The 19,804-nt window shown below is 41.9% G+C and overlaps 2 protein-coding genes across 3 annotated transcripts in view; both read right to left on the bottom strand.

Moving 5' to 3' along the window:
* Positions 1–12,235, bottom strand: part of TRPC1 (transient receptor potential cation channel subfamily C member 1) — a 32,579-nt gene extending 20,344 nt beyond the window's left edge. Inside the window, exons 1-5 of one of the 2 annotated variants that reach the window (XM_077348764.1) lie at positions 11,898–12,235; positions 8,783–8,940; positions 8,494–8,595; positions 6,425–6,627; positions 4,362–4,493 (exon numbers count right to left, since the gene is read on the bottom strand). In XM_077348764.1, the coding sequence (XP_077204879.1) occupies positions 4,362–4,493; positions 6,425–6,627; positions 8,494–8,595; positions 8,783–8,940; positions 11,898–12,033 (731 nt within the window). In that variant the 5' untranslated portion in view covers positions 12,034–12,235. The remainder of the gene's footprint in view (positions 1–4,361; positions 4,494–6,424; positions 6,628–8,493; positions 8,596–8,782; positions 8,941–11,897) is intronic. The other variant, XM_077348765.1, reaches the window with a different exon arrangement.
* Positions 12,236–14,663: 2,428 nt separating this feature from the next.
* Positions 14,664–19,804, bottom strand: part of PLS1 (plastin 1) — a 52,154-nt gene continuing 47,013 nt past the window's right edge. Inside the window, exons 15-16 of the mRNA XM_077348766.1 lie at positions 17,854–17,978; positions 14,664–16,658 (exon numbers count right to left, since the gene is read on the bottom strand). Coding sequence (XP_077204881.1) covers positions 16,523–16,658; positions 17,854–17,978 — 261 coding nt within the window. The 3' untranslated portion in view covers positions 14,664–16,522. The remainder of the gene's footprint in view (positions 16,659–17,853; positions 17,979–19,804) is intronic.

Genomic DNA, 19,804 nt, shown 5'->3' on the forward strand with positions numbered 1-19,804 from the left:
TAAAAGAACTTCAACCAGCATACTTTGATTCCCCAATCTTCTACATGCAGTCATCTGAGACCTTGGACAAGTCGCAGTTCTCTCTCAACCACACCTACCTCACTGGGTGATTGTTGAGGGGAAAGCAAGGGAAGGTAATTTTAAGCCACTTTGAAACTCCTTTGGATAGTGAAAAGCAGGATATAAAAAATAACTTTGACCTATTTTCTTCAGGGGATAGTTCAAAATGCTGGTTCTGGCTTTTAAAGCATTACCCACTCTGATACGAAGCTCACCAAGTGACTGTAGGAGAACTTCCTTCCTGCACAGTTCATAGTAAATAACCAGGTGGCCAGGGAATATCTTGCTGGCCTTCTCCCAAGCCCTTCTGGAGGCAGCATGGCAACTTGCATGTAACTCTAGCCCCCATCTCTTGCAAGGAGAATAGTCCTAGAAATCAGCAAGGTACCACTTTGCCTGTTTGCACATCTGGGATTTGTCACCCAGAATCTTCCCAGAGATGGCATTAATTTAATATAGTTTGGGGATCAGCTGCCACAGTCCCACTGCAGTGACTCCAAGTTTGGGTACAGGATCTCCTTGTTCCCTGTTAGTGACTTTTGACCAGTCACATTTTTGTGACCAAACCTTTTTTTGAGACCATGGATGCTCTGATCACCTTGAAAAAGGGGACAGGATAAAAATGCACAATATAGCATAATAATAGTTTTTATGTATGTATTCATTTATTTATTATTGTATTTATAGACCACCATTCTTGGCCCAGCCAGCTCGTGGCAGTTTACATAAAATACAAAACCAGATAAAAACCCTAGTACAATCCACTATTGGCAGCAACAATCAATGCCATCCCTCAACCCTCCCAGTAACAGTTGCTGTTGCCCTGGTAGATGTTCAGAGGCGATGTCTGGCCTAGGGGACTATGGGCTACAAAGGAAGAGACCCAATCTTACTATCCCAGCCTCAACTGAATGCCTGGTAGAAGAGTTTCGTCTTACAGGCCCCGTGGAACTGTGCTAGGTCCATCAGGGCCCTTAGCTCTTCCAGGAGCTCGTTCCTCCAGGTCATGGCCAGGAATTAAAAGGCCCTGGTCCTGGTCATACCTCCAGGGGGCCCAGGACAACCAGCAGATTCATACCTGCAGAGCAAAGGGCCCTGTGAGGAGCATAAGGAGATAAGTAGGCCCTCAGAAAGGTAGGACCCAGGCCACGTATAGCCTTAAAGATTGAAACCAGAACCTTGAACGTGATCCAGAAGCCAACTGACAACCAGTAGGCTGGACATGGACCCTCCAAGATGACCTAGCGAGGACCCTCACAGCTGCATTTTGCACCAGTTGCAATTTCTGGGTCATAGACAAGGGAAGACCTGTATAGAGCAAGTTACAGAAGTCTAGTTTGGAAGTGACTGTTGCATGGATCACTATGGCCAAGTGTTCTGAGGACAGGTATGGCACTAGTAGCTTACCTTGGTGTAGATGGAAAAACACCATTTGAGCTACCTTCGTGATCTAAACCTCCATAGACAGGGAAGCATCAAAGCATCACCTCCAAATTTCTGGCCGCAGGTACACATATAAGCTGTGCCCCATCCACACAGGGGAGACGCGATTCCTGGTCCTGTCCCCTTCTGCTGAGCACAGGACCTCTGTCTTGGAGGGGTTGAGTTTCAGACAACTCTACACGAGCCATTCAGACACTGCTTCCAAACATCTGGCAAATATTTTCGGGGGGCAGGGCACTCCAGCCATCCATCCATCAGGAGATACAACTGGGTATCATCTACATATTGGTGATACTCCAGTCCAAAACTCTGGACCAGATGAGCCAGAGGACACATGTAGATGTTAAAAAGTGTGGGGGAGAGTATCACCCCTTGTGGTACTACACAAGGAAGCACAAAGGGGTCAGATAACTCCTCCCCCAATGCAGTTCTTAAGGAAGGAGACCAGCCATTCCAACTGTGTCCAGTTCTTAAGGAAGGAGACCAGCCACTGTAAGGCTGTCCCCCTAATCCCAGTCCCTGTGAGACAGTGGGCTAACAACTCACGGTCGACCACACATCAAATGCAGCCAACAGGTCTAAAAGCATGACGATAGATGAACCAGTCCCTCCCAGCTGGTGCTGCAGATCATCCGTCAGAGTGACCAGCACAGTCTCCAACCCATGGCCAGGATGGAAGCCAGACTGGTATGGATCCAAGGCCAAAGTTTCCTCCAAAAATGCCAGGAGCCAGTCCGCAGTGGCCCTCTCAACCAACTTTCCTAGAAACGCAAGATGCAAAACTGGGTGGTAGCTAACGGGGTCCCACGGGTCCAGTGATGGCTTTTTCAGAAGAGAATGAACTACTGGTGCCTTTAGCCCTTCAGGGAACTCGTCAGATGTTAGGGAGAGGTTAACAATCTCCTTCCTATCCATTGATCGCCCGATTTCAGCTACCGTGACAGACAGGGATCCAGGCGGCAAGTGGTTGCCCTCACTGATCCCAGCAATTTGTCCACTTCTGTTAAAGAGAGCTGTCTGGAGCCATGAAACATTATCCCCCATGATAGCCACGGAGCTCCCAGCTCACATTCTCTATCAATTGTAGCAGAAAGGTCCCGGCGGAGCAACAAGACCTTGTCCGCAAAAAAGCTCGCTAATGACTCACAGCTCAAATCCAATTTGCTACTATTTTGGCGCCTTTCCTTGAGGGTGGCAATAGATTGAACTACCGTAAATAAACGTGATTTCGGCAGTGAAGAATTCATGCTTCGCCACCTCATAAGCATACAATAAGATGTTCTTGCCACCTCGTCACCAGTCTTTCACCACACTCGCTCAAACGGCCTGGGTGCTGCGAAAACACGCACGCGCAGTTGCCGCACATGCGTGTTTTCGCCACCAGGTGGCGCTAACACGCATGTGTGACAACTGCGCGTGCGCGTTTTCGCCACTAGGGGCGCTAACACACATGCGCAGCAACAGCGCGCATGCGCGTTTGCGTCACCGCCATGCCGGCGGCTGTGCCTGCCTCTTCCCTTGCTTCTTGCTGCCGGCAGGGGGAGGCAGGCATGGCTGCCGGCAGCCCGGTACCGTGGCCTTTGCGGCCCGCCACCGGGCCACAGACTGGGGGTTGATGACCCCTGCTGTAGAGCATTCAGGAATTTCTCAGGTTCCATAAGTCTCCATGGAATCAGGGTGTTTGAAGATGCTTTGACTCCCATACAGTCCCGTTCAAAAGCTAATACAATATCAGACACCCTGCTCTGAGAGCCCCTACCATCAAAGGGAGTGCATGCAGGAGGTTAATGCCTCTTCAGTGGTGGCATACTGTCTTTGGAACAACTTCCCTGTCATTGCATGCCTGCACCTGCTCATTTCACTTTCAGATATCAGATTAAGACCTTTCTGCTCATCCAGGCTTGTTGTTAGCGAGTGGCTGTAATGTTCTTATATACTGGATGAATTTTACAATGTTTAAGTTGCCATGATGTATGTTCTTTTACAACTGACTTTTTGTCTCTTACTGGGTTTTGGTTTTATACTGTTACAAGTAACCAGCTTTAGAAACATCTAGTGGAAAGTGGGATATTACTTCAGAAATAAAACAATTTCTTCCCCTATAAAATCGATGACTTTTGAAATTGTTTAATGTGTCTAAATATTCATTAACGTTTGGTTAATAGTCATTAATATTCTTAATTTGCCAAAGGAACACATGATCTAGAAGAGTTGATTTTTATACCCCAAAGGATTCTCAAAGCAGCTTACAATCACCTTCCCTTCCTCTCCCCAGAACAGACACCCTGTGGGGTAGGTGAGGCTGAGGGAGTTCAGACAGAATTGCTCCGGAGAACAGCTCTAAAAGCTTAAGGTTGCCCAGCTGGCTGCATGTGCATGAGTGGGGAATCAAACTTGGCTCTTCTGATTAGAGGACATTGCTACTACATCAAGCTGGCTCCCTAATACATGATAATGCCTGATCTCAAAAGTTATTTTTATCCCCCTGAAGTGTTTTCTTAGACAGTAAAACAAGTTTTAACTCTGTAATTTTGACATAATGACTCTCACCAACAGTGCAGAGCTTCATCCTCTACTAGAAAAAGGCATCTCATTTAATGGATACTGGATTCAGCTTACAGTCAACCACGCAGTTACTTCCAAATCAAAGAAATCCACCAGTGACATCAAACTAATAAGCCGAGATGAATATCTACTTTACATGCTATTTCTTAGCAATAATAGGACATTTTTTTTTACATATGAGGTATATTCTTCTGTCATTTACAATTTCTATCTTAGTGACTGCATCCAATTTTATTTACATACATGATGACACCAAACATAAAACAGTATTAAAAGTTCAACTTTATCTGTACCTGAATTCAACTTCTACAAGGCTAAGTTCTTTTAAGTCTGCACTAAGCTCAAATGCTCGCAGAATTGGATCCTCCTCAGTCAACATTATTAAGGCAGGACTGGACAAACACCGATATATATCAAGACGAAATCTGTTATTAAAACATCAAAGAAAGGATTGTAAGGCAGCCACTTTTCATTTGATTAATGTTTTCAACTCACTATGAAACATGCAAATCTTTTAAAGTTAAGTCTAAAACCAATTTCATTATGGAAAAGGAATTTGAAATAACACTTGTCTTCTCCAGCCCTATGTGTACTAGCAAATTACTTAAGTGATCTTCCTGCCCTCCTAACCTTAAAGAAAGTCTACTAATAGTCTTATGATTTTCTGTGCCTGGCAATTAGTGCTTATGATTAAGGTATGCTGATACTACATCAGTGCAATGTAATAGATATTAAGATGGAATTGCAAGCAAGTATGCAACCACAATTTGTGAGGACTATTACTATGTGAGTCATCAATAATTTCAAAATAACCACATTGTTATCAAAATGAAAACTGTAGCAGATATTGAAGTTTACTACATATGCAGAATTCTCATTATCCTAGCAGCCCAAATCTAACCATATATACACCTGTGTGCTGATACACACACTGAGCTTAACTTAATTTCTGAAGTAAGGCTACTAGCAGCCAAACTACATGCTACCCTTTTTCATTTGTTGGTATATGCTTTTATGTGCCACCTGTGGCTGCAACAGTGGGGAACTGCTTCTAAAAAGAAGGAAGGAGAGCAAAATGGGAATGGCACTCTGGGGGAAGGAAGGGTTTCTGCTTCTCCTGAAATAACTCTTCCAAACATGTTTTTTTTAAATGAGAAAACTGCTGAGATGGGGAGGCAGGAGCCTGCTTCTTCTTTTTTAAATGAGAGCCCAATGGAATAACATGAAAGCAAGTTAAAATGTGTGAGAAAAGTCATGCATAGTTTGGCTCTAGGACATGTTCAAAAATGGCAGACTGCAAAAACCTATCATGATAAAAGCTCAGTTACAGGGTACTCCAATAGCTCTCTAGAGCCTCAAAAGCTGCTAGAAAAGTACATGGAACACCCCAAGCTTTCTTCCATTCTTACCATCCTTTTTTGTGCCGCATTATAGCCTTGTATAACACCGGAACACCATGTGAAGAGATACGAAATTCTTAAATCCATCACATAACTTGATGATATTCAAACCACAATAAAAATACCAGAAACTATCAACTCACTCACAATCCGTTACCACGCCATGATAAACCAGTACCATATAAAAAAGCAGCCAAGTCTGAATAGTGAAACAACTCAAAATACAAGTAAACTTCTACTAAGCTCTACATAGGCTAAAATTGTCTGGGAAATGTGCAATCCTACTTGTTAGTTAAATAACTTTTATTGTATTTGCCATTGGCGATCACAATCCTATCAAATCCTAACCATTTAAAAAAGCATACAATTAAAAACTTAAATCCTAAAATCGACAAAACTAGAATTGGCTAATAGTGTCAGAACTTGTTAATTTAGGGGAAAGACCCTATCTGCATTCAGTTCATATGCATTCTCACTGCACTGAGATGAGAATTCAGTGCTATCACTATGACAGCACTGTACACATATCCAATATTCTTTTTTTTACTAGTCTGCCTGTATGCATATATGGTAATGACCTACAAGAAGAAATATCTGTCTCAGTTTACAGCATCCTTGCTTGGTAACTTGAAAATTGAATCCAGTCTAATGTTTTCTATCCACGAGGCATAGTTTTCTTACATCATACCTCTCACTCCAATCAAAAATGGTCCCCAAACCTTCAAAAGCAGCATTTCAGAGGCACCTGGGACTGCAGAGCAAGGGGAAATGCAAAGTTGCACTCCGCAGGTAGAAATTCTTCTACCTGCAGAAATGTTTGGCTGGATCCAAGACCTTTCTAACTCACAGTAAGCAACTGGGTAGATTGCTATTTACAAGTTTGCAAAAAATAGCTTTGGGAGTATTGCTCAGAGAAAAAAAATACCATGCAAACATAAAGAGGTAATTACTGTAACCTGGAATGTCGTAGGCTATCTTTTTTGTTCTTGGCTGTACATAACATGCATTCACAGCCTACAGCATGAGGTTTGGGTAGAGATACATCTTGCTTTAACAGCATAGTAAGGATTTCATAGTTGTTACGGTGAGCAGCTAAAATGACAGGGGCAACATCCATGGTTGTTGAATATTCTGGATTCTGAATACGTTCCATTAATTTCTGCAACAGACAGGAATAAAAAGCATAAGGTAACTTTATGTAAAGTGCGAAATAATTTATATACTGCACCTCAATGTGACATCTTGGGGCGGTGTACATAGAACTTATCTGAAACCAAAAGAATTCTGTTTCTAAAAGTATTGTTTTTGAAATCTACATTTTTCTAAATTGTGAAATTCTTGTTTCTAACACATTCCTTATTTGTCCCTCAGTAAAACTAAGTGTCACTAATATTAGTAGATGCAGTTCCAATAGTTAGAGCAAGAAGTAACAGTGGAAGAGCATGAAGATGCCAAAGCAATTTACTTTTATCTAAGGGTCTATGGATTCTCAGCTGCCCCTATGCCACATCATGGAAGTTACCAGGAGGGTGGGCAGGACAGGAGAAGTGAAAGGTAGAAAATCTCTCCATAAGTTGTTTGGCTAGCCAACTCAGTATTTCTTAAAGCTATACCTTAAAATTCAACATTATGCTTGCAGTAGTTACCTTAATTTGAATGAACACAGATGTAATTTAAAATGCAACACAAGTCCCAATTCAGGATTTTGCAAGCATATGGAGATTCCAGTAAATATACAATGATCCCATTCCCACAAGGATTCTAAATTTACCATAAGATTATAAAATATTGTAATATTTGACTTCTTTACACTGTTTGATTTTTAAAGGTTCATTAAAACAATAGTCAATATATATCTGATAATAAACTGAATAATTCTCTACAGATGATAAAAAATGTACAAGACAGGCCTAACAGGACTGGGGTTCCACATATTCAAATTACCTAAAGATGCGGGGGGGGGGGAGTTTAACATAGATAAATCAATCAAAAGTTTAAAAATTTTAAAACATGCTCTGACAAAGACTAAATATGCTCCAGAATAAACGGAATCTTGAAAACAGCCAAGAGTCAGTTAAAGGTAAAGGAGGAAGGGAATGAACCTGCTCAAGCCTGTGACAATTTACAGTATACTTCAAGAAATTCTGAACACTGGGATGGGAGTTCTAAATTGGTTACCTAGTGGATTCTTCAAAGGCTCCCAGGCTGCCATAATTCCTCATAGTAAACTAGGACCCATTTTAACAGAAGCAGCAGAATGTTATCCACAGACAAGGCAAGCAATTACATCAGCCTTTTTCAGCCTTTTGACCATGGAGGAGTCCTTGATTTTTTCAGGCTTCAAGGAGTCCCAGAAATGATGTCAGCCTTGGCATGCCCTCAGAAGTGATATGCTATATCCCCCCAGAAGTTATATGCTATCTCCACCTGCACCCTGTGCCCTCCTTTTTCTCCCTCCCCCTGCTTTAACCACTAGTTGGTTCCACCTCATGTAGAAAGAAGGGCAGAAGCTGAGAAGGGAAGACCAGACCCCATTCTATCCCATGCCACAACCATCTTCCCCGCTCCCTATCCACCAAGACCTCCAGGCGGAGGCGACCATGGCAGGATCTAGAGTCAGGAAGGCTGAGGGAGGTATGGAAAGGGAGGAGGGAAGCTTCCCACCAGTGCCATCTCGACTAGGCCAGATTGTCCCAGCTCCCTCCCTGGAGGTAAAAGGACTACATTTCTTCTTTTACATGCATACAGGTCACAGCTAATCTATTTTAGGCTATATCTAGACCAATACTGATGCAATATATTCTCATGTAGCAGTATTCCAACAATTTATCTTTAACACATCTTTTCAAACAAGAACAAAAATAATGTTCCTTTTCAGTTGCAGATTCCAAATACTATTAAATATGTCCTCCAAAATTTCAGGTAACCAAAATTTTCTTATTATTTAGTATAACAACAAGGTGCTCAACACAGATATTTTAATGGTGTAAGACTGGCATCTGATATGCACTTATAGGTTACTAACAACTATTGTTGGTCTAGAAGATCGTTTTGGTCGATGATTGAGCAATATGTCCACAGCTCCCACAACTTCTGAGTCAATGGCCACCAGGAGTGCATCTGTTGACTGAAAATAATGGAATGTCAAACCAGAAGTAAGCATATTAGGAAAGACTATATTAATTTTAGAATTATAAATTGAAAGAACTATAAACTATGAACTATAAACTATAAAAAGAAGAAGGTTCTCTTTCCCAAGAACAGAAAAAAAGAAAACACATTCTTATTTTTTCACTACTTTAAACAAAACGTACTACCTGACAGCCATAATCCAGAAGTAACTGTAGAATGTCTAGATTCTCATTTTCAATGGTTATGGTAACAGCATTTCTCCCAAGCACATCCACACAATTAATGTTCATTTCACCAGAGTTATTCTCTTCCAAGAGTTTCTTCACCATGTAGTAATCACCTATATAAATAACATACAAACAGGTGCTTGTGTCCTTCAGGTTATGTTAATTTGCAAGTATTCTAACACAGTGGTCCCCAACCTTTATTAGGCTGGGGACCGGCAGGGCATCGGGCCGCCCCCGCGGGGACTGCGCCCGCGCGGGCCACACCCACGCTTCTGGCCGCGCCCGCGGGCCGTGCCCGCGCGTCGAGCCGCGCCCGGCCGCGCCCGCGAGCCGCGCCCGCAGATCGGGCCGTGCCCGGAAGCCGCGCCCGCGGATCGGGCCGCGCCCGCGAGCCACGTCCGCGGATCGGGCCGCACCCGCGGGCCGCGCCTGCGGATCGGTCCCCGCGGGCGCGGCCTGCACGGGCACAGCCTGGCCCCGATTCCTTCTCCCCGCCCTCCCGCAGTAAGTAGCTTCCCGGGCCGCAAGCTTGCGGCCTGGGAAGTTTTTTACTGCGGGGGGGGCGGGGAGAGGGAGCCGCGGCCCGGCGCCATGGCCTTTGCGGCCCGGCACCGGGCCGCGGCCCGCAGGTTGGGGACCACTGTTCTAACACACAATACCGGGTGATGTTTAACAAGTGTAAGAATTTATTTCTAATTTAGGTTTTCCTGCAAGTTCAAATCTGTTTCTATATAAAGCAAATAAACCCTTTACATCTGCAACATTCAGCAATAGGCACTAGGGCTATTTCATTAAGCTCTGAACTGTGCTCTCTTCCCCTTAACTTACTTTTTCTTTGTTTCCAGTACTGAACATCCAGCCTCAGCCTAATTCATTGTTTGAATTGTAATAAAAGACTATGAGAAAAGCCTAGTCACTTGACACCACAACATTCAAAATGTTTTAATGGAGTGGCCAAAATCAAGTGGTCTCGAGTCACTACATATTTAAAAAGCAAATAAACAATGAACAGATAAAAAGCAAACAATATACCTATGATTTTATTCAACTGCCATTGCCTATTTTATTCAACTGTAATTGCATAGTCCAAAAAGTTGAGTCTATGCTCAAAATCCCTGCTGTACAAGAGTATACACAGTTACGTACACAAACTACTAACAACTGGAAGACACTGAGCATCTGAATGTCTGTCTTTGTAGAATCCCTGATGTATTTTAGGAAAACAAAGTGAATCTTAATTTATGAAAGCACTAAGCATAATGCTTATGGTTCTTACTAATTTTACTGCTTCTTGATTTAAAAAATAAATAATTCTTGACTATAAGCAAAACAGTCAAATCTTCACCTGACTAAGCTGCAGGGAATGAAATGTAAAAAAAATGATAATATTTAAAATATTCAGTTGCTTAACACAGAACACATGGAGGTCAAACATTAAGCATGTGGTGAACTTTCCCATTATATAAAGGCGTGGATCCCATGAACAAGGTCTATGCAAGTGTGATAGCCTCTGCTGTAGAGTGTACTTCTTCCTGCGCTAGCACTTTAATTTACTGAAGATCAATCATTTTGAATGAGCCCTTGCACACACAGAAGCACTAATATAAGAGGAAGTCTATTCCATGGGTAGAAAGTGTCACAGAGCTTTCAAGCCAAAGAAAACAGATCTCATGCTAACAACCTCTCCTTCTCTCCTTCACTTCCTCTTACAAAGCTTGTCACTCTGTCTAATTCAAGAATTATGATACACTGTCTGTGGCTGTTGCAAACCAAGACATTTTCAGTCTTTGAGCTGCTTTGTACTGAATCAAGCCATTGGTCCATTAAAGTCTGTATTGTCCACTCAGACTAGCAACAGCTTTCTGGGGTATGGGGGGGGGGGGGTTGCATCACTATTGCCTGGTCCTTTTAACCCATACTCTTCTGCCTGCCAGGGATTCAACCTGAGACCTTCTATATGCAAAGCAGATGCTCTTATCACTGAGCCACAGCTCCTACTCAAGACTCACACCACGAGGCCTTATTAATCATACTGCTGTTTTGTGATGGAATGAAGTGGCTGAAGTAGAACAGGATGTTTTATCTGAAAACTGGAATGCAGAGACATTTGGTCCTACAGTAGTACTGTTGACATCTCAGTGAATACCCATCTCTGTACAAAAACCTTTGCCTCTAGGGCAATTGGACAGGTGTGCCAAGGCTTAATGGGAAGCTATAGCTTAATGTAACTACAACTTTGCACTATATTTAAAAATCCTATAATTTAAATAGAATCTAGTTATTTGGATGAAAAGCAGATGCATTCACATATTTGGAGACAAAACACTCACACAAAAAACTACAAATTATATTACAAAATCCTGTAGCACCTCAGGAACCATCAAGATTTTCAGAGTATAAACTTCCAAGAGTCAAAGCTCCTTTGGTCAAATACCCATCTCGCTGGTTTGTACTTTGTCAGCCCTCAACAAAAAAAGGTGTGTGTGTGTTTCTATTTAATTGCTTTCTTTCTGCTGCTTCTCACACATCAAAAGAGAATAGTAACAGTTTTACTTCAGTAACAGTGAGAAATAACCTATTAGGACTACAGATTATGAAGCAAAAGCTTGCAGCGGGACCAGGAGTTACAAAGGACACCGCAGTCAGCTTTAGAATCAGTGCTTTGATTCACCCGAGAAGTGTCAGATTTTTTTAAAAACTCCCCTTAAGATGAAAGTGCAGGATGAAGCTCGATCCAGGGGGGTCATTTCTGGCGTTGCTAAAGGTATATCACTCAGCGCAGACTGGCTTCCCTTTAACAAGCAACCATCATCATCGCCGGGCAGTCGGGGCACTTCACCAAGTGGCAAACGAGAGGCTCCGTCCCGTCCCGCCCCGTCCCGTCGTGCGCGCATGAAGGCGGGGAGGCGCGCAGGGCGCTTGGCTGTCACCCAGGGATGAACGGCCTGGGCTCGCCTTGTCCGCGCGGGCTCCTCTTTTCCACGCTGGGCCCGGTCGTTCCACGCAAGGCCCCCGGGGCGGCGGGAAACGGATTCACCTCGCCCAGGGCGGAAGGAGCAGGATCCCCTACCTTTGTCGCACGCCAAGAGGAAGAGCTTCTCATCCAGGGTGGTCTCCTCCTTCACCTGCCGGACGTCCTTCAGCGCCAAAAGCTTGTTAGGCGAGGCCGAGGCCGACGGGTCCGCGCTCTGGTAAAGAGCAGCCATAGCGCCAGCTCCGCTAGGCTGCCGACGCCCATCGGGAGACCCCCTCCTCACGCACGCACAGGCAGAAATCCACCCGGCCTACAAGACGCGGCCTCTTCAGCAGCAGCCAGAACCAGCGACACCGGAGCCGGCGCCAACACGTTGTGCGCACGCGCAGGCAGACCCCGCGCGCTCTCGTGCATCTCTCTCCGCGGACGAAGTTGCTTGGAATGTCGTTCCTTCAGCGACCGTTATGTCCGTTTCCCCGAGAGAGGTTAGAATCATAGAATAGAAGCAGAGAATCATAGCGCTGGAAGGGATCTCCAGGGTCATCTAGTCCAACCCCCTGAACAATGCGGGAAGTCACAACTAGGTTGTTTCCCCTCAGTGCCTTTTTGGTTTTTGCCCGCACTTTGTGGTGCTTCTGGAGAAGCTTGGGTTAGTCATTTTTACTTTAGCTCCCCCTCTGGTTTGTTGCTGGTTTAAGATCAAGTTGTTAAGCCCTGTTAGGCTTAAATGTATCATAAATGTAATTGTGTCCTCTTGCGTGTTTAAGGTGGCTACTCAGAAGGAGTAGTGGTTTTCATAGCAACAAAGCAACCCGCCATGAGCCGTAAGGGAGTGGCGGGCAATAAATCGAAATCGAAAGATAATAAAGGCCTGGTCTAGAATATATAAAATGAGTGTAACGTGTATGGCTATATGTCAAAAAAATTGTGGATGATGCTAAGTTGTTCTCAGTGGTGAGAACCAGGGTGGATTATGAGGCGCTCCATGGTAGCTGTGGAGGCTGCGCGAGTGGGCATCAACATAACAAATGAGGTTCAACATGGGCAAGTGCAAAGTCATGCACTTTGAAGCCAAAAATCATAACTATGAACTACCAACCAGGAGAGAGATCTTGCTATTGTGGTAGAAAAGGAGAAAATATTCTTTCTCAGCCTTCTTTATTCCATATATAATTTTGTGAACCTCTGTCATGTCACCCCTCAGCTGTGGTTTCTCCAAACTAAAGAGCCTTAAACTCTTTAACCTTTCTTCATAAAGAAAGTGTTCCATCCTCTTAATCATTCTAGTTGCCTTTTCCTGCACTTTTTGAAATGCTAGAGAATCGTTTTTGTGTGGTGACCAGACTTGTACCTAGTATTGCAAATGAGATTGCACAGGGATATTAAGTTTGTTGATTTCTTTTCAGTTCCCTTCTTAACAATCCGCAGCATAGCATTTGCCTTTTTTATTGCATTTGTACACTAAGTCAACATTTTCAGTGAGTCATCTACCACAATAGCAAGATCTCTCTCCTGGTCAGTCTCTGTCAGTTCAGATCCCATCAACATGTATTAATTGTTAGTTTTTTGGCTTCAGTGTACATTACTTTGCTCTTGCCCATGTTGAACCTCACTTGCTATGTTGATGCCCACTCGCCCAGCCTCAACAGCTCCCTTGGAGTGCCTCACAATCTGCCCTGGTTCTCACCACAGTGAACAACTTAGCATCATCCACAATTTTTTGACATATAGTCATATTTTATACTCATATTGAATATATTCTAGACCAGGCCTTTGTTGCTATGAAAACCCAATACTCGTTCTGAGTAGCCACCTTAAACCCAGAGGAAAGGTGGAATATAAATGTTTACATTCCGTTTAGTATTTGCTGGATGAAAATTAGTACACGTGAAGACAGAAAAAAATATACTTGCATGTTTTTATTTATTCCACTTTTATGCCACCCTTCCCTAAAGGACTGGAAAGTACGTGCACTCACAGGGGCAGCCTGGTTGTTCAAACAATCAAAATATTTGCTGCCTGAGCATGGGCCAGGAAGATAGCTGAACCAGAGAAATGTACTGTTGAACCCCAAGATTTCTTTCAGCACCACAGTGGATGTAATTTGCCCAATTCACCCATGCTAGGACCAATGGTGTGAGGTTGGCTGTTATTTTTATGGAGGAGCTGCATGGATATTTTACCTTATTTTACTTTTTACCTATTCTATTTAATAAACCCTTAATTTGTCAGCCACCCCAAGACACTGTGACAGGCAGTGAATGAATGAATGAAGGAATGAATGAAGGAATGAATGAATACACACACCAGGTATGAATTTTCTGCTGATGCCACCAATGGAAAGCTGGGGTATCATTGGTATCAGAACAAGTCCAAACAGGAGATTCTATTAGTAGTTTTGCACAAAACCTTCCTCTTCTGTTTTGTATGTTTGTCTTTGTTGTTAGTGTAACACAGAGGATGGAGACATAATAGCAACCTCACCTTATGTGTAGTTGTATTGCCAAAATCATATTATAGTATTGATTAAAGAGTATTCAGGTATTGTAAGACTGTCCTCCATTCCGCAGCATTGCTATAATTTTATAGTGCTTTATAGTACTTTGATTTATAGTACCTGAGCCTCCGGGGAGGGCAGTATAGAAGTATGATAAATAAATTTCCTTCTTCTGCATGCAGTTGAGTTTAGAAGGTACATTTCTAATAGTACAAAGACCCCTCAATGTTTGAAAATAAGATCTGTGTTACTATTGATATGGATCTTATGGGATTAATATACTCTACCCAGAAAATCAGCAACACATTATGTTGTAATACATATTTACAAGGATGTGAATTCATATATAAAAGAAGGCACCAAAATTTGGACTTGCCATCTTGTTTTATTGCTTTTCAATGCAACATTTTTAAAAAGTCAGTTATTTACACTTATTGCAACTTACTACATAAACTTTGTTCTTCATGTTACCATTGTTAAACTTGTGCTTATTTAAGCTTATTCTAGACCACACATTATAAATAATGATGATTGTTCAAAGAAAAAAAACTTATTTTCTTATTTTTAAAAAATCAGTATACATTCGAGAGGTTCAATATTGCATGTATCGGTGGGGGGGGGGAGGGAAATCACAAGAACAGGACACAGTCAGATTTAAAACAGCTAATTTGAGTAAATTGCAAATTCTGATTTTAGTACCAGGATTACCAACAAATTAAGTAATTCTTTTTTTGACTAATCTAACATTAATTAAATGAAAATAAATTTGCATACTAATCTTAATAATTGTGTGTGTGTGTGATACTATTATAAAAGTTAATGTAAAATTTAATAAAGCATAGTTGTCCCCTTAGGGACTATTGCAATAACTTAGCGCATTCCTGAAATCTAAGAGGTTGGAAGCAGGCTGTGGGTTAACTCATCTTCCCTCAAATCCCTTCTCTCTACAGTGAGAGTTCTACTCAGTTGACTTTCCCAAGTCTCAGTGATGGTTAATGCTTAACACTGGCCTCATGTAAAGCCTGATTTCCAATTCTGATTTTAAGAGAAAACCTTGGTTGTTATTAAGTTAACAGAAATGTTGATATAATAATTAACTGTAGATAAGGCTAAGAGGGAAAGAATGAGAGAATTAATGTTTGAAAGGGGAGAGACTGTATTGAGGAAGCTATGACACCCATGTCCCACCCACAGCCTTTTAATGTATTATTATTAATAATAATAAATTGGATTTGTTACCAGCCGCTCTCAGCCAACCATCTCATGGAAGGTTACAGAATAAAACCCCACATTACAGATGATGATGGTTTGTTCTGGTGATGGTCTGGCCTAATGTAGCCTGGAGTCTCTCTCCTGGAGGGACCCATGATCTTCTGTGACATGGCCTCAGCCATAAACCCAGTGAAAGAGCTCTGTTTTACAGGCCCTGCAGAATGCATCAAGCTCCCTCAGGGCCCTCAGCTATTTCAGGAGCTCATTCTACCAGGTGGGACCAGGACCAAAAAAGGGCCCTGGCCGAGAATAATGGATAGGCTAGAACTGCTCTATCTCTTATTGTTATAGGCCATCTTTAGTATTTTCATCTTAATTTTCTAGTACAATAGTGCAACAAAACAAAAATAGCCAAAAACAATTAACAAGGAAATCCACCATATGAAATTTGCCTTCTCCAACTAAAACAGGTCCTACTGATCAACAAACTAACACTTTAGTTGATTCAGTTATCCATTAAACCATGATTAAAGTCATAATATTAATCGGAATTTGGCAGTCCTTTATTATAAGGCATGGACATTGACCTTTGGGAGTTTGGATCAACATAATAGTGATAGAATGAAATCACTTTCAAGGCCTTTAACTCATAAGGCTATATGTTAGTACACACAGAAATCACATCTTAATTTCACAGCAGCTTCTAAAATAGCATTGTAAAATCATGATGATTTGTGCAATAAGAAAACATCCTAAATACTATTTGTTTCAAAATGATATATAACAGTAACCTTAATTTAATGATTACTGCATTGCAGTGTAATCTCACAAACTATTATAATATAAAATTTTTCAGATGAAACCTATTAACAACTGAGTTAGGTAAATAATCTCTCTATACATCACATTTGTGCATATAAATTATCTCTGGTTTTACAGCTATTTTATATCATTAGTCTGTAAACAGTGAGGCATTCATTGTGTTGATCATGGCAGAAAATATGAAAACTATCTATTTTGTTCTATTCAGTCCTCTTGCCATTAAGCATGCGAATACTGTCATAACCATTTTTGGCTTCACTTCTACCAAGTCATCTGGTAGGGCATATATACAAGCACCAACTTTCCGAGCAACTGAAATAGCATATCTTGGAGGGGAAAAAATGAGAAAAAAGAATTATTCAACAGGAACAGAATTATTTAAAATATATATATTTATATACTTCCCCTTTCCCCCAAGTAGCTCAGGACCCAACCTGGATAGCAACAATATAGCAAGATAGCAACAATATAAAAACAGTATAAAACTATTGGATTAAAAATAAACATTAGAACATATAAAATACATTTGATGCTAAAACTATCAAAAATCCTTGTATCCCACTAATAGGACTACTAACAAGCTCAAGCATTTATTTAATTATTTGCAAAAATAAAATACTTCTCTGTCACAGGGAGGATTTGGTATATGAGAGATACAACTTTATTGCACTGTAATTCAAAGTCAAGAAAAACAATAATATGGTTATGAGAAAGCACTGCAAAAATTGTTAGAAATCAGCACAAGATTTTTATGTGGTAGAGTCTGCTAGATTCTCATTGGACTACCAGCAATCGGTGTCTACCACAATTCCTGTATATCAGATATAAAGCACATTCAACTAGTGTGGCTGACAGATAAGTCCCAGTCCAGTAAGGGAAATATTGGTGCAGAATCATGTTTATGAATGCCTTAAAGGGGGGGTCATCAACTCCCGGTCCGCATCCCGCTGCCTGGCCGTGAGAGCCTTGGCAGTGGGCTGCGGCTCCCTTTCCCCGCCCCCCCCATAGCGAGAAGTTCACCAGGCCGTGAGCAAATCAGCCGCCGAAGCGGGGCTGCCATGCATTCACGGTGCCCCTGGGTCACCCTCTCCCCCCACCCCTTGGCAGCAGGCCGCAAAAAGAAAAAGGTTGCGGACTGCTGCCTTAAAGAATTACAATGGTTGACTGGGCAACAGTCAGCCAGTGAGGTAAGGCTGTTGTAACCAGTCTTTCCCAACCCCCCTGCGCTGGCGAGCGCAGGCGCGGAACTGCAACGCCTGCGCGTTTGCACCCACCAGCACCCACGCCTCCCTCCCCCTGTTCCCCGGGCCATCCTCTCCCCCCGGACTCTGGCCCAAAAAAGGTTGGGGACCACTGTACACAATAAAATTGTTAGCACTTAAGGTGGCTCTTGGCTGTTTCTGCTACAACAAGTTTGCAGTGTTACAACTCAGGTATTACTTGTGTGTAAATATCAGTAACTACTAATGCATCATAAACTTAGTGTTTATAAAGGGGAAAAAAATAAGTGACAAGGCTTACTTAGCATTATTCAACTTGTCTGTTTCAGAAAGATTTTCTCTCTTGATCATTTCTGGGTGTATTGCTTTTGGTGCAATGGCATCTATCAAATCGAGCACAGGTAAACTGGTGCTAATTGATTTATCCTAAAAGAAAGCATTGAAAGATTTTCAATAATGAATAGATTTATCAATATTCGTTCACATATCTGCCTTTTTTGTATTTACATTTCCAATAATGACCCAGTTCATGCAAAAACAATATAATTCCTTTCCAGAACTTTTCATCAAGCTTTTCATCATTCTTTTAAAAAAATTAATAACCCAAGGCAGGAAATTATTTTTAGGGCATATTGGAAAGGCACCAAGGCTGCACTTCGTAGTCTTAAAATAGAATGTATTGCAGACTTAATTGGATTAGATTGTGCTGGGTGCAAAGCAGGCTTTCAAGTTGCACAAAACCTGTTGGGATAAAGAAGAGGGAGAAAATGATATTCTCTTCTTGGAATGAAAAAGGTAGTGACTGATCAAAAAAAAGTTACCTTTTTAAAAAATGTTCTGCATACCAACATGGCTACCTACATTTTTTTACTTTAGACGAAATTGTACTAATCCACTATATATACTTGTTGGGACTTCAAATAACAAGCAATCCATGTGTACTACAAGTAAATGACTTTATGAGGCATGGAATACAAACTAAATAATAAATAAAATAAAGGTCCTTGAATAATCCTACTATAATCTTTCTGTGGAAGAGCCTCTGTGGCGCAGAGTGGTAAGGCAGCCGTCTGAAAGCTTTGCCCATGAGGCTGGGAGTTCAATCCCAGCAGCCGGCTCAAGGTTGACTCAGCCTTCCATCCTTCCGAGGTCGGTAAAATGAGTACCCAGCTTGCTGGGGGGTAAACGGTAATGACTGGGGAAGGCACTGGCAAACCACCCCGTATTGAGTCTGCCATGAAAACGCTAGAGGGCGTCACCCCAAGGGTCAGACATGACCCGGTGCTTGCACAGGGGATACCTTTACCTTTACTAATCTTTCTGTGAAAATATTTTATAACTGTCTTCTGTTTCTTTCACCCAGTTGTCATCTATGAAATTATACTTGTTATCTGAAGCTATTAAGTATTTAATAAATGCTAGGATATCACATCAGGATTATTCATTAATCTGTCAACATTTTAGTGGTAATATTAATAAAGCTGATATTCTTGTGAAATTAGGGTCTCAGGCCCAGGTCTTTCACTTTTCCCCTCTAATTAGAGATGCTAGGAAGTCCGTGTGCAAAGCAGAGGCATTTTGACTAAGCTACAGACCCTCCCCATACCAAGCTGACATGTCCCAGCAGCTTCTTTGGCAATACAATCCATTTCTAGTGCTAATTATTTCAGATTATGTCTGTCAATTATAGATCTATAGTTACTCTATATACCACATATACCAATGCCAGGAAGACCACTTCTTAAAATATGAAAAAATGGTTATATTGTCATATGACATTTTATGTTTATATTTTATATTTCCCTTACTGGACTAGAGGGTAGCCTGAACTGCAGAGTGTACCAATACAACCTCCACTGAACTTAATATAAGACTGTATCAAACAACAGTTTTAAGTCTTTGCCGTCTTTGATTGTATGACAGAAGTGTAGATAAGATTATAGATTTGAAGGTAGAGACATGGCTGTAACAGCATGTGCACTGCTCTGTCACTTCTGGGGGGAAACAAACATGATATAGGGCAGCTGTAGGAATCCCTGGAAACTTGACGGTTTTACCATAGAGTCTTCAGTACTTCCTAGGGATATTGTACATCACAGCCTGGTTTTCCCCGGAAGAGATACAGTGTTGCATACGATAGCTTTAAAAAAAATTCCCACTATCACTTGGAACAGCAGTTGACAAGTCCAGCAGCAAGTGCCCTATAAGACTGCAAGGTATGAAAGTGTGCAGAGTAAACATTTTGGGACCTA

The sequence above is a fragment of the Paroedura picta genome, chromosome 8, assembly GCF_049243985.1.
Source record: "Paroedura picta isolate Pp20150507F chromosome 8, Ppicta_v3.0, whole genome shotgun sequence".
Taxonomy (NCBI): domain Eukaryota; kingdom Metazoa; phylum Chordata; class Lepidosauria; order Squamata; family Gekkonidae; genus Paroedura; species Paroedura picta.